Below are 15,622 nucleotides of genomic sequence, written 5' to 3'. Positions count from 1 at the left end.
GAGGGGCGGTTAGCCCACCGCCGTATCGCGCTCGCAGCACGTTTTCATAAAAAATAATGCTCCCAGACTCCTGGTCATCGCCACTGTTCGGATGCTTCACCGTGCTGTGGGGTGGTATGCTCCAGTCCCACACGCTCAGTGATTAAGACGAGTGGCAGAACGTCGCCTTAAACGGCAGCGCCGCGCGCCCGAGCGCCCGAACGAGGAGCAGCGTCATTTATTGCTCCGATCGTTGCCAGGCCGGATGAAATTGATTCCTGACAAAAAGTCGGGTGTGCCGAAAAGTCACGGGCCGCGCAAGCCTCGGGACGTTCGTGGGAGGCGGAGAGGGAGGCGTGGTTGCAATGAAAAGAATTTTGTCATTAAAATGAGCAACCTTTGCGCCATTCTTCTGGCGGGCGCATACACCTGTCGCGGGAAAGGCGCCGAACCCAACGGGGACTGGAAGTGGAAAATAATCATTCTTTCCGATTGCGATCGGCTGCGATAATTGCGTTGGATTGCAGCCGGGTCTATTAAGAAGTCGTTTGATGTGATCTGTAAGGCGGGCAGTATATCAGAGTGCCGATGGATGCAAAGTGCCCCCGGGCAGCAATGTTGGCTCCACGCTGGATCAAAGGTGAGCTGATCGATAAGTGCCTCAGAAAATGGTTTATGAGCAACAGAATTTGAATGAGAAGCAATTCTGTTCTCCGATCAGTTGTATTAGCTATTCACGGTAAACGTGTTAAAGTGTGTTGGTAGTGTGTGTATCGGTTCGACAGCTATACATTCTATGCGAAAATCCAATTTTATAATGTTATTTTAGAAGCACTTTAGTTGTTACTGTTAAATGAAGTCGGAAAGACATGACTAATTTGTTACATATATCAATATTATTCCGAAATCCTAAGCATTTCCTAAGGAATATTTTGTTAACGCTGTAAATACGGTGCCAAAACTACGAAATTGCAGATCTTTTGTCATAACAACTAAGTATATTTCTGCATAACTTCGAGCATATGTCAACGTGTAAATTTTGTAATTCCATTCCTAAAACATCCGTTGAATAAGTGACAAAATATTCCATTAAAACTATGGTTTTCAATGGGTTTTAACCAAAATACGGAGCACAAAATTAGCTTAGAATTGTGTTCCGCTAGAATTTTTTTCAGACTGTTAAATCAACCAGAACCACTTACGACAACACGTTCAGAAATACGTTTAAAAACCATCAATCAATCCTCTTGACCTTCTTAAGTGTTCCAATATGGTCTACCCATATAAAGCCACATCAAATATAAATCTCAATTTTGTCAATAACAGCATTATTGAGCAACAAGTGAGAAATCACTCTGTACCAAGTGAAGACATTTTAAAACTATTGGGTCAAAACTGCAACAATTAATCGATGGACAAGTATTCAACAATCAATTTAACGCATACGCAAAACATATCCAGTTCGCATTGAAATTAAATATGCACATTACAACAAAACGTGGGAAATGCCTGTTTAACAGTTTCGTTCAATCCTTTATGTTCTGTATTTTGTTTCTCAAAGCTTATCCTGTTTTGAATCTAGTCACATCCCAATCAAATGGCCATGCAAGCTAGATAGATGTAGCTCGCTGGCCAGACTTTGCCGACCATCGGAGCAGGACAATTGTATGCCATCAATTTTGTTTACTTTACACAATTCAACCGGTGCTTCTCTGCAGCATATTCTACTTAGCACAATCTTGTACTGAATGCTGGCATGGCATCTTAAACCATGCCTTAAAAAGCACACCGATAGCTGCTCATTGAATAACTAGCCAAAGCTACCATTCGAACCACGGGTTATCTTCGGGGCACGGAAACAGCTAAACGAGCTGCCTGCTGTGCTGGATTTAATGGATAAATGGCAACCAACCAGCCCTGGCGGTGCTGTGTGCAGGCTTGGCTTACCCTTGGCCCACCCGTCACCGTCCACAAACCGTTCAGCAGCGATGAGCTTATCCTATTCATTATTAAAATTAATTGTGAGAAAACAATCACATGCCGAACATTTGAACGGCTCCGGCAGACTTCTTCTTCCGTCGCAGCGTCAAGGATAGAAAACCGTGTCTGGAACACACACACACACACTGAGAACGCAAACGGCTGTCAACAGCGGAGCAAACGGAGTTTTCGGTTTCGTGTGCAAAACGAAGCAAAGGTAAGTTTTGTTGTGAATAATAAGCAAACGAAACACACTTACCCGAGATGCCATCGTACGTCCACCATTCCTCCCAGCTGACCGCAGATATTGCTGAAATAGAAAGAAAAAGGAGTGGGAAGGCGAGAATGAGATCGTGATAGTGAGCTGTGTAGGAATTAGTTTAACCGAAAGCAAGCGGAACGAATAAATTTGGCAGCGGTTTCAGTATCGAATGAAATGGTCAACGTTTATGTCTAGCACGAGACAGAAAAGTGAGAGGCAGTGAGAAAGAGAGAGAGAGAGCAAGATTCTGGTGTATGTAAACATAACAAAAGGAAGAATTGATAAAAACGCATACTGTCCTTATGACCTATTTGCAACAAGGGTTGAAAATAGCTGGAAATACAATTTTATAATCAAATAAACATTCAACACGGATTCCCCGGTGCTGCAGACTTGCGCCCCTTGCTACAAATTTCGTCGGCAGCTACCAAGCTGGGTTTGTTGGAGGGAAATCACTTTACGGCAGATCCTCTAGAAGTGTGGCGAGCGCCAGATCTCTACGCACCATCTATTCATCGACTTCAGGGCGGCCAACGACACCATAGCCTGGAATGAGCTATGGAACATCATGCAGCGGTACCACTTCCCTGGGAAGTTGATCTGGCTGTTAGAGGTCACCATGAACGGGGTGTAGTGCAATAGTGTAGAGACATCCGTGACACGATCCTCTACCGGTCTCTACAAATTGTTGTATTCGCGGATGACATCGACATCATCGGCAGAACAACAGCGAAGGCGTGTGAGGCGTACACCCGACACAAACGCGAATCAGCAATAATTGGATTGAGGATCAATGTGACGAAAATTAAGTATCTGCTTGTCGGAGGCCCAGACCAACTGGGAAGCTGTGCTACAATCTCTAGTTGGTAAAGGAATTCTGCTATCTTGGGACGGTCGTTACTTCGGATAACGACATCAGCAGCGAAATACCGATACGCATTGTGCATGGGAATTATGCATACTACAGGCTTCACCGACTGCTGAGATCCAGTAGACTTCGAGCCCGCACGAAATGTGACATATATCGCACATTGATTCGCCTGGTGGTTTATCATTATCTATTGACAAAGGATGCCTAGAATTCACGCTTCACGATTTTTTTTATCGTCTCAATGCTTTACTGCTTGCTTTCCACAACTGTTTTTAAGGATCTCACGATACTGGGTTTTGTTCCATTTCATTCCAACAATTCTTAAAATCTATTTTGGTCAACATACAACTATCGAAAGAGTATGAAAGTATAGTTCGGATAATGAACACATTTCTACTGACAAGCTCCAAATTTCATACTTTTTGGATTAAACCATCAAATGGTGCTAAATTGTATATCAGTATGCCGAATTTCCATTTCCTTGAATATTTACGCTACTGAATTCAGAACACAAGCAGGCGATACAAACTATGCAAAGGGCCTAATTAGGTTTGTTCAACGGTGAAAAATCCCATTTGCAAACATGTTCCGCCCCCTCTCGGCTGCACCAAGTATGCGCGAGTTTAAAAATACAATCAAATCGTTCTGTCAAGCCCTGGGGCATGTGCGAAACTTGAGCTGCAGCCGAGCCAAAATTGTTGCAACGAATTTAGAAGCATCAACACGATACTTTTTGCTCACTCCCTGCATCCCCTTGACATTTCCCGGTCGGCATCGATACCTGGGGTTCGATGGATGGATGACGTTTTGATTTTCCTGCAACTCCCAAAAAACCCAGCATCGACAGCAAGCAAACCAGCCCCGACGGTAGTACAGTTTGTGTGCAATACATACCCTACAAACACACACACATGTAAGTTGCTCGACAAGTTGCTCGAACATAATTTCCGGAAAAGTAGCAAAATTAAACGGTAAGTGATGTAAAGTGCTTCAACACTCGATTGCGCGTGTACCAGCTACGATCATGACGGAGGATGGAGAGTTGGGTTACGCGCGACAGCCAGCCTGCACACGCACATACACACACACACATAAAAATACATCCAAACCGAGTCAATCAGTCAGTCAGGCCACCTCACTCAAGCCCAAAGTTTGCACAAATGGCAAAAACTTCTCGCTCTACGCGGACGCGGCCGTGGTCGGTTTGATTATAAATCCGGTCAATTTATTCTCGCCAATTTGTCGGTCGGCAGTTCGGCGAAATTGGGCTTTAAGCGGACGTCTCGGGTGGTGGCCCACACGGGGCAGGGGGTCCGGAAGGAAACGGCCGTTTGTGCAAAAGTTTGGTTTGTCGGGCTCCGATTTGCTCTGCCGCCAGCCGGTCGGATGATGGATGTGTCGAGATGTGCTGTTTCGGCGCTGGAAGGGGGCTCGGTCCCGTGTTGAGATCGTGCCGTTAATTAACCTGAGATCTTTCTTGACACCCCAGGGCAGTGCAGGCAGCGTCGGTGGGCAAACGAGGTCAGGGTCTGCCGGTCTGCAGGAAGGCTAGCCCGACACGTAGTTGGAAGATATTTTCCATCGGCTCGAATCTTTGGCTTGATTTCTTCCTGCACTTAACGCACGTTTGTACAATTTGCACCTTTCCAGTAGCATCCATTGTGCTGACGTACACACACACACACACACACACACGCAGTGTAGGGGGAGTGGTGAACACGAAACATTTGCCCTTAGGTACGCCGGTTCTAGCATTACTGTTAACGGATTACACATTTTAAACCTGCTCCCTTGCAGGATTTGCAGGCACACCTTTGCTCGCGGCGCCAACACAAAGCGCTGCCTGTAGCCGGGTGCAACTGTTGTGTCCAGTAACAAAGGGCACACACACACACACATAGAAACACCAACACTCATACTTATATGTGTACACAGCCAAACGCAAACAACGAGAGTCTGGTCTCTTTTTCTTCCCATCGGTTCCCCCCCCCTCTCTCTCTCTCTCTCTCTCTCTCTCTCTCTCTATTCAATGCCGGCTTTTACAAACTCGGGAGCCTCACAAGCATCCGGCGGCCCTGGCCTGCACCTGGTAAAGCCCAAAACGATAATAGTACATAATCACAGGGAGTTTCACTTAGGGAAAAACGGTTCTGACAGGGAAAATCCTAGAGCAGCGTATGCTTTGGGTCGGTTGAGTGTAGGGTGCCAGCGCCGCTGTGGAGTGCATCTCGGCAGTGGCTCGGGCTCTGTTTCGACGTTCAGGGTGTGTGTGTGTGTGTCCTGATTAGAACGAACCCAGTTCGAGCAAAAGGGTGGAAAATCCTATTATCGAAATAGTCAGACTGTTTTTTTTTACACCGCGTGTATGACTGGTGTTTGTGTGTTTGTGTGTGTGTGTGTGAGGGAGGAATGCATGGAGGCCAGTTTTCTCGGACAAGACGGTGTCGATTTCTGCTCAAGTGGGTCCGGTGTTTAGTGTTGGGAGAATGTTTGAAATTTTAGCAACGAGACGGAACTAGGTTCATTTGAAAAAAAAGGAACGGAAACGGATCCGACCATTCCGACCGGACACACTAGTACCGAATGTTCTGATTGTTCGTACCGTAACGGTCAATCATGTTGATTCTGACTGTTTTGACCGTTCCGATAGTTCCAATAATTCCGACTACTCCTATTAGTTCCCACTGTACTGATCATTCCAGCCATTCCAACTAAAAGGTTCCAACATTTTGAGCCTAGTTCCAACAGTTCCAATTGTTCCGACCGAATTCACCAGGTTCAAAATTTCAAAAAATAAATTGAACCTAGTTCCTAGGTTGATACGTCCAAACCTACTTAGTTCAATATTATGGACTTAGTTCTGACCGTTCTTGTCACTCGGATCGTTTCTACAGAATCTACTGAGTGCAAAATGTTCCAACCTAGTTCCAGCCGTACTGACCGTTAATATCTTTCCAACAATTTTGATCGTTCCGACCATTCCGATTGAGCCTTTGGAGCCTAGTTCCTAGATCGTTCCGAACAAACCTATTGAATTTGAAATGTTGAACCTAGATCCTAGGTTGCTACGTCCGAACCTACTTAGTTCAGTGTTATGTACCTTGTTCCGACCGTTTCGACCACTCGAATTGTTTCTGCATAATTCACAAGGTTCAAAATTTTGAACCTAGGATTCGACCATTCCGGAAGGATCGGTCTTTCCGTTCCGATTGAACCTGCCAGGTTCATAATTTGGAGCCGCATCGAGCGTTCGTGGAACGCATCGATCGAACTCACCAGGTTCAAAATGTTGAACCTAGTTCCTAGATCGTACCAACCGAACCTACTCAAGTCAGCACTATGAACCTTGTCCCAACACTCAAATCGTTTCTACGTTCAGACTATACCTATCTGGTTCAAAATTTGGAATCCAGTTCCTAGATCACGCCCGTACCTATTGAGTTCAAAATGTTGAACCCAGTTCCTAGATCGTTCAGATTGAGGAACGGAACGCGTCTGCTAAATGTGCTCCGGAACGCGCATCACTAAATCTGGAGGTGAGTGTCGTTGCTCCCACTCTTTCAAACACTCACCATCTTGTGATCCACTAGAGACTTGGCAGATGTGATTCCACCATAGCTTTGAGAAACGTGTTGTTTTACTTGCTCCCTGCTTTGGAACAGTCTAGATTCTTATTTGCCTTGTCCGAATCATGCCCCAACTTCTTATCAAGGCGGGAAAGAACAAAAAAAAAACCGATCGAAAGGTGACCCGAATGGCGTCAATGGTTTACCTCCAGCCTGTTTCTGCAAATGCATAAAATAGGTTCAACCCTCTGCTCTGTTTGGTCCCTCTTACCTACTGCTAGCTGACAGGGCTCTTGAGCGATAGGAGTTGAAGGGGTATGCATGGGCGCACTTTCCACCAGCAATCTTTTCCGGGACGGCGGTGAAGGTGAGCAAAACAAGATACAACCCATCCCAGCCACTCGACAGATCCGCTCCGAAACCCACTGGCACTGTTTTGTCGAGCATAAGATATCAAGAGGCCAAACTCTTGAAGACGCGTTGAAAAGTAAACCCCCGTGAGAGAGGGAGGGGGGGGGGAGCAGGTGGGAAGGCATTCGACGGTGCAACCACAAACCTCCCAAAAAACGATCCACCAGCCGGGCGGAGGATAGGCTAGAGAAGCTTAGATTCAATTACAAACCGCCGTCCCCACCGGTACCGTTCAAGTTCCGGCATTTCCCTGTGCCCTACCCAGAGACTGATTGGAAACTGCCGACAGTAAGGGGCCAAGGCTGCTCAAGGATGCTGCTGGCACGGTGAGCAACGAGTGTAGAGAGATGCTTTTCAATTATATTTGCCCGACAAACCTACGATCCTGGGAGCTTCCATCTTCTCCCGTATTACGGGCGTGTAATCTTCCCCATCGTCGGTAACGGGGCATTTTTCGCATGATCCGAATAATTTCATTCACCCAGTGGCCAGCTGCTGTTGCTGCGGCGGAGGCGGCGCACCTAAACTCCCGCTCTCACCCGCACACTATTTCAATCTAGTTCTCTCTGTTTATCCACCATTCTGGCCTACCCTGTCCGCTCTGCACCGAATCAGGAACAGTATCGGAGTGGTTTTTGTTTCGAATTCCCCACGGGAACACGGAAAAGGGTAGCACGGGCCATCGGCATGGATGGGAATGCGCAACGGATTGCATAGATGAACGGTGCGCGCTCTCTCAGGCCCGAATATTTTGGCAAACCTATAAAATGTAGCTGCTGGAATGTGCAGCATCGTTGCGATGCTGCGTGTTGTTGCATCGGCATAGGTGTCCGTCGGCTGCTCAGGTGTTTGGGGAGGGGTTGAGGCGATTGGGCATCGCGGTTACATAACCGCTCGCGTTGTTTGGGAAACGGCAGAGGCGGATTTTCCTCCTAAGCGGACTGAGCGGCCGCGGAGAATCCCCACCTATAGGGGGCCCCTTGCTAAACCTCCACATGTCAGTTTGCTTTTAAAAGAGATTGATTTTTTTATTAATGCACATATGAACAGAAAACTGAAGCCATCTCAAAGTAATACATTCTTACAAGTAACTGTTTCGAATGATGGCGGTGATGGCGTTTTCAGCAATCAAAGATTTCTACGAACTTTGAAGATAATTTTCGAAGGCCTAGACAAACTCGTCATACATTCGCACTCTTCCATACAAGCAATGGAAGCAATGGACAATAAAGCATGAAGAAGCTCATGGGACGTTAAATTGAAATTTTAAAGAACTTCGAAGTTGGTCTCGATGGCAAGGACGACAAGTTTACAAATACGCAAGTACAGAATAATCATTATCGGACACTTGGATTTCCGACTTTTTTGGCTTTCTCCTCTAATAGTATCATGATTGAGCAAACAAATGAATAGCAAATTCTTCTTTACAAATACAAAAGACTCTTATCATACACAGACGACCAAATGCCTATTTGTTTTGAAAGAGTTCTTTAAACAATATTTTAAAAAATCTTACACCAAATACTGGCCAGTATTTGATAATAGTTTTGGCACTACTGGAAACACCGTTGATGGACAACCTAAAAATATGCAAAAAATTGAAGCCTGATTTCACGTAGACTTTAAAATAATATATAACTATTGTACAAAATAACAGTAGAAAATTAACACATGCGGTCTCCGAGGTACACGGAACCTCTTATACGCGGATTCGGAGATACGCAGTATTCCAAATTTGGGGTCCTTTCCGGTTTAAGTCCGTAGGCTGATATTTCAGCCTGTCAGCTGTTTGCATTGTATAGCAGTTTTTGAGCAGCTTTGTATGTGTTTCAAAGGCCGATTTTTATCGCTTCTGATTCTGCATGAAGCTTTTAAGAGTGTTTTGTGTATTCGTCAAGCCTCCAAAAAGCTTTTTTGAACAAAAGTTTTGACCCATCCTGTCTAAAAGTGATATTCAAATTTGATTTGAAAAACATGCTATGAGATCACCTGGACTACATACACTTTGATTCTAGATTCCACCACCTGATCTCTTTAATGCACCTTGGGATAGACGTAAACACCACCTTGTTTTGCCATTTTCGAGCAGGTACTTGAATCTAATTCTAGCTTTGAGGCTAGAATAATCTAGACTGAAAATTGCATGCTAGTTTTGTGTGTGGTTTTGTATGGAGTGTTTACATGATTTCAGCTTCCAACTGTCAAACTACATACAAAAAACTGACTAGAATCGTGAAGGGACAGCTCTTTGAGCAAATTCTACTGATTTGACAAATCCATTGTGGAATACCAAATAATTTCCATATTGGTCGAATGTAAAATTCCGTTTCAAAAGGATTAAAACTGTTCAATTCAGTGGAAACATATCAAATAATTTATTTGATGTCTAATGAACCGTGTATCTCGGGGACCGCCTGTACTTTATTCAGTATTCGTTAAAAAATTCTCGTAAAAATTCACACAGTGTAATAGTTGTTGATATTGCTTTATTTTGTTGACTTTTAAGGGAACAAGGGATCGCCTCTGGGCAAAGTTGTAGCGCGATATCCTGACGCCCTCGACAAAAATATATATCCTATACAGGATTTAGGGACTTATTGAGCATCACGCAGATGGATAATTAGTCCTTGCTACGGGGGGACGGTCTATTCCAGACTTGAACTTATGACGGACATGTTATTAAGCCGCACAAATTGATGACTATGTCACGGAACCACCCCCATCTCCGTTATTGTTTGTCCATAAGTATCTTTTTTAACTGATTTCAAATCGTATCTTAAAATAAATAATTAAAAGCGAATGATCATATTCGCAATTTATAAATAAATTTACTCTTTTACAGGCTACCACAAAAAGCACATTTGTGCACAGGTGCACTATTGAACAACATCAGGTACCACACTTTTTTCCAAGTCGACTTCACTTTTGTCAAGTTCTAATAACCAATATCTCAGTCTTCCTGCATGCATGTTTATATCTTATAGTTTTCTTAATTACAGTTCCTGATTACTTCTGTTGATTCTTGCAATATTATTTCAATTCTCACTACACTTCAATACATCATTAAATCCAAAACGCTTGCCTTTAATATACTTTAAACCCGTAAAGTTTTAATGCGAATGCGTTTCACGCAACAGATGCTACACAGAAATGTATTTTACTGCAGTTCAGAAAAATGTTACTAAATTTGTTTTAATCTGAAATTCTCCAGCAATCCTTTCAGTAATAAGAATCATTCAGCAACGTTAGCTGCTCACCAAAATGACTGCTTGTTTACTGAAATCATGGTAAAGCCATTCTGCCATTATTAATGGTTCAGTTATTGGTGGCGATTAAAAAGGCACGAAATATTTGTTTCCAATTGAGTTTTTCTTATTGATGTGCAGAGATTGGCAGTACCGCAGCTCGTGTGCATCCATGTTTTATATTGTTTAATACAGTTGCTATACTGCATTTTGCCGTAAGAAGTTTGATAGTTGAAGTAAAATTGGACAAAATGAAATTTCAGCTAGCACAGTGATTTGTAACAAACATTTTACTCACCAACACGGCTGCCAATACTTAATATATTAATTCTGTAAGCCGAAATATTCATCAGAAACCATTTTGGGGTGTCTGTTAGCGCCTGCTAAATCAACGTTTTGCACTTACTCATATCTAGTTTTACTGATATTTAGCGAAACGACAAATTGGTCACGGATTTTGCTGATTTCTAGTAATATTATGTTTAATACGCAAATGCATTCAGTAAATCGTTCAACTGAAAATCAGTTAACGCAGGACACAAATTTTGAAAATCTAAATGCTGTAAAATGTTCTGTTATTTAACCGTTTTGTCAAAAAAAACATTACTTTATGTGTTGTGAGAAAATTGGTTGTTTCAACATAGATTACATAGAAATGTAACAGTCAATAAACCATCGAATTTACAACTAAAAATCTACTAAATAACAGGATTAGCTTTTATCATTCCAACATTTTTGAAACAAATGATTACACGCGCTCAAGAGCTTGTGGGACAAATCCAAAACGAAATTGGAAAACAAACAAAACATAAAATAACGAAAATACTTTAAAAGAGAGGTCCGAGGTTCCCTGAATGATGTTTTACTGCGCGATTGTATTATGACGATTTCTTAATGTTGGCGCCTCGAAAGGGATGGTGCCTTTGGTAACTTGGCCTATACATACTACGATACGGGCCTGCCTCTGGGTAACGGTCACAGATTTCACGCATTCGAAGGGTTTGCTCAGTATTCAGTGTTCAGCTACTGTTCAGCGGCATAGAAACAGCGAGTCACAATTAATCAAACCTCGTTATGTTAACGGATACCATGTGCAGAGACAAACCCTACGTGATCTTCTCAGATGAGGCGAATGAGGTCATTTGGCTCAAAGTCTTTAAAAAAATAAAAAAAATAAAAATAAATAGCCCTGTGCTATCGCGCCATTCCATTGTACCAAATGCGTGAACATAGGCCTTACTTTAGGCGCCAATAAACACGTAAAAAGGTGAACCTGCTGCTGCTGCTGCTGCTGCTAATGCCATGCCATCAAGCAACTGCCGTTCCATCGATCAGCCTGCCAATCAGAGTTGATCGCCACGGAAACCGGGTGACAGATGGACCGGATTTGCCGAGCCAATTAACTGGTTTTTGGGCGGGCACAAAATCAAAACTCTCGCAATGGAGGCGCACAAATCGAGGAAAACGAAGAAAAAGAAGAAGAAGAAGAAGAAGAAGAAGAAGAAGAAGAAAACAAACAAATGCACGATCTGTTCCGTTTTGGGTGTGTGTGTGTGTGTCCCTTCCTCCGAAAAGCACGTGGCAGTAGCTTCATTTAAACATTCTTTTGTGATGTCGCGACAGTGCTAGTGCCGCTCCATGCACCCTGTGCCTCCACGAATGCCAAATGCCCCGCCAACGCTCCACTCCACCGTACAACCAAACGGAAAATCGGCTACCAATTGCCGATGTCAAACAATGTGACGTGATGTTTTTTTTATTCTTCTTTCTTCTTTCGCCAAACACCGATCCCGAAACTCCCGGAATGCAGCTTTTTGGAAAGGGGGGGGGGGGAAAACACACAATCACACGAAATCTTCGCACAGCATGCTCTCCCCCGGAAGCCGGAACCGCTTTGCCGAGGAACAATGCACTCATCGCGCCAAACGAATGTGAAATTTGTATAAAATCACGCAGTCATGCACAGGAAGCTCGTATACAAAAACAGTCATTCTCCCCGCTGCCGCCGCCGTTGCAAACTGTCCCCGCCTGGTGCGGTTGCGGGCTTCCCCACCCACCCCTTTGCGCGATAATCGCGATCACGAAACGAGATGAGGCGTGATTGAAAAGAAACAAATTAAAGCGGCGGGTGTTGATTTTTTGCTTTGTTTCGCTGTTTGCTGGGACGACGTATGGGGAGAAGAGGGGAGCAAGCTGGACTGCGGGAGGGAAGGGTGCTTAAAATTATGATAATGAGCGCAATTATGGGTTCGGCAAAGCTTTTTTTTTTTTGCACGCAGCCCGAAGAGGCCTACGACCGCTTCCACTTCCAGCCCGAACCAGCTAACACACGGTTACTGGAACTTCCTAGGTCAGCCAAGCAGGAGGAGGTAGTCCCACCCGCCCGCCGGACACGAAGGAGCGTCAATTTAATCCCATCACGTAGGTGGAATGAATCGAGGCGTAAATTGAGCGCGCACAAATATTTCACGCACGCCGAAAAGGATGTGTGCCCAGGATTTGTTCGTTAGAGTTTAATGATTGCGTGCCCGCGTGCTTGATCTAGCGGGCGGCGGGGCCCAATCGAATCGAAAAATGGCTTCGGCTTTCCCCCGGACACGTTTCGAACTTGTCAACCGGAGGCGTTTGAAATTGTGTGCCGCGCGCTTTTGCTGAGGCTTTCCCGTGCGAAATAGTTTTTTTTGTTGTTTTTTTTAACATAACATTTTCTTTGCAAAATTCGGTCCCTAATATCGCTAGATGCTGTGGGCTGCCGAAAAACATAAAACATAAAGATTCACCCGGGCCGTGTTGCTTGCGGGCTATAAAACCTATAATAGCGTCGGTTAAAAGCTTGTAATTACCGCTCGAAATGGATCAGCAGAGCGTTCACTTTGCAGTCGATTGGTGTGCGTGCGTGAGCTTCAAAACATACACACACACACGCTGCGGCCCGGAACGGTTGGAGCTTTTTTTGCCAGAATAAAAACTAAAAAAAAACACACACACACACATCACCAACCAAGAAACAGGAAAGAAAATACGCTACACCACCGGCACGTATGTACGTTTGATTTTGTTTTCCCTGCGCTTCCCCAAAAATCACTTAAACTGTTTCCATTTTCCATTCGGAGGGAGCCAAATCCCTTAGCTTCGCAAGAAAAAGAAGCAGACAAAAAGCAGAAGTCAGCCCATTGCCCGTGCTCGGAATATTGCATCAGGAGCGCGGGTTGGGCAACGGCAAAATCAAACGCTGCTCACCCAGCTGACGATCGGCGGTCCCTGGGGGAACGCGGTACGCTGCCAGTAGGGTGCGGAGTAGCAGGGTCGTAAAACGTCCTCGCCAAGACGCTCCCTAAGCTGCGGATGAGAATTTAGAAAGCAACCCCGCGGGCGGAAGTTACAGGGGGGGGGGGGGGGGGGGGGGGGTAGCAGTGAAACAACTCTCAAAAAATCATTCACTCGATGGGCGCCGGGCCCAAAGCCACTCCCTTTGACAAGGCAGTAAACAAAGGGGGCAACTTATCATCCGTGTTGCTCCGTGTCGCTTTTCTTTTTCCGCACGTCTTGTCGCCAGCCCGTGCCAACCTGTCCGCCGCAGTGTTCGCCCTCTTTGATGTGCGGGGTGGATGAGCAATCGCGATGGGATGAGCTGTCAGCAGTCGGTTCCGGGATCGAAAATCGATAAGCGGTAAGCTCCCTGTAGCCAGTATTTACATTGATTGTTGTGTTTTAGTGTACCAAGGGGGGTGGGGGATGTAGGAAGGGAAGCAACAGGAAGGGAACAAGAACACACACACTTACACACACACACACACACACACACACAAATGAAGACGCGCCTGTCAGTGCTTCCACTGACCACTGCATTTGACTCTTCACACACTGTCGGGCAGAGACAGTAAGACATCTCATGACCGCGGTGAGGGTTTGCTGGTACATTTGGCTGTTTTTGATTTGTTTAAGGCTCTCCCCTCGCTAGGAAATGCGTGCGATGCCAGTGAGCAGTAGTAGAATGAAGGACCAATCGCTGTTTTAAGCTGTTGATGTCTTATGTTACGGGAGTTTAAAGGTGTGGTAGCTGACATAAACATCACTTTCGCACTGGTAGTTGTTTGGAGGTTGAAACAACTGACTGGCGATTTTTGACTGAGTGTTGACATGTCTGTAAAGGAGCAGGGAGTCAATAACGACATGCGGTGCAAAATAGGCACCTTTGATTGAAGCACTGTTTCACTGGCAAAACAATGGCATTGAAAGGGAGTTGGAATTTTAAAATGGATGATTATTGTAAACAATGCAATATTTTTCATAACAGTTAATGGAACGCTAGGAATATATCAAGGAACTTTTAAACTTATGATTAGACTAAAATTGATGCTGTTCCAGTTTATGTACGGCATACAACCAACAGCTGACTCTAAAATAAATAATTTCCGCTTATAAACTGAGAAATTAAAATCAACATAGCCATTGGTTGGGGCAAAATGGACGTACACCAAAAGACAAACCTTCAAAAAATATTGTAAAATAGGCATCAACATCCGTGAGAAGGTTATGGTCCCAGCTAAAGCCCCGTAAAGGAGTGCATGGAGACTAGTTTAAGCATGATTACAGATCGACAGGCATTTTGTGGTTTTTATTGAAATATATTGGATAAAATAAATTTCTTTCTACGTTTGTTTATGCAAACAAAACATCAATAATTTGAAGCTTAGCTGTACTATGTATCAAAAGTGATGTTTGCCAATTAAAAATGAGAAGAATTTGGCTAGACTACGGTTTAAACAAATAATATTCCTTTTTAGAGACCGAATAAACATAGAAATGCTGAATTTAAACAGTATTCAATCGTAAGAAAAAATGTAACGTTCTACTGAAATACTGATATCTATCGAAACAATACAATGTGTCCTGATACATGTGTATAGATTATTTTCAATCGCTGAACTCTCGCAAATTCTTGAATCTGACGAAGAATAGAGCATCATGCAGATGTTCTTTTTTATGTATTGCTTTATGAAGAAACCATAGGTTATACAGTTCGGCCTATTAGCCCGGCGTTAAACTATCTAAACGCTCCTGTTGTGGCCCATTCAACCCAATGTTTTCACATTTTATATGCTGTTGCTATGTATACCCATTTTGTCATTCATTGCTACATAGCAACACGTGACAAATTGACGTTATAATTGTCATAGATTTGATAAATGAAATATCATATTGTACAAAAGATAGCAACTAAAGCTACAAAAGAATAACAGACACGAACTTGATCTTGCCTCATTATTTAGAAAATGTGCTAGCTTTGCTGTGTTTAAATTCTTTA

General features: G+C 43.9%; 1 protein-coding gene across 1 annotated transcript in view; it reads right to left on the bottom strand.

The window, feature by feature from the left end:
- Positions 1–15,622, bottom strand: part of LOC1272280 (carbonic anhydrase-related protein 10) — a 71,144-nt gene that overhangs the window by 10,937 nt on the left and 44,585 nt on the right. The window contains exon 3 of the mRNA XM_061663298.1: positions 2,219–2,269. Within this exon, the coding sequence (XP_061519282.1) occupies positions 2,219–2,269 (51 nt within the window). The remainder of the gene's footprint in view (positions 1–2,218; positions 2,270–15,622) is intronic.

The sequence above is a fragment of the Anopheles gambiae genome, chromosome X (genome assembly GCF_943734735.2).
Source record: "Anopheles gambiae chromosome X, idAnoGambNW_F1_1, whole genome shotgun sequence".
NCBI classification, from domain to species: domain Eukaryota; kingdom Metazoa; phylum Arthropoda; class Insecta; order Diptera; family Culicidae; genus Anopheles; species Anopheles gambiae.
This window is presented reverse-complemented; position numbering and strand designations above follow the sequence as displayed.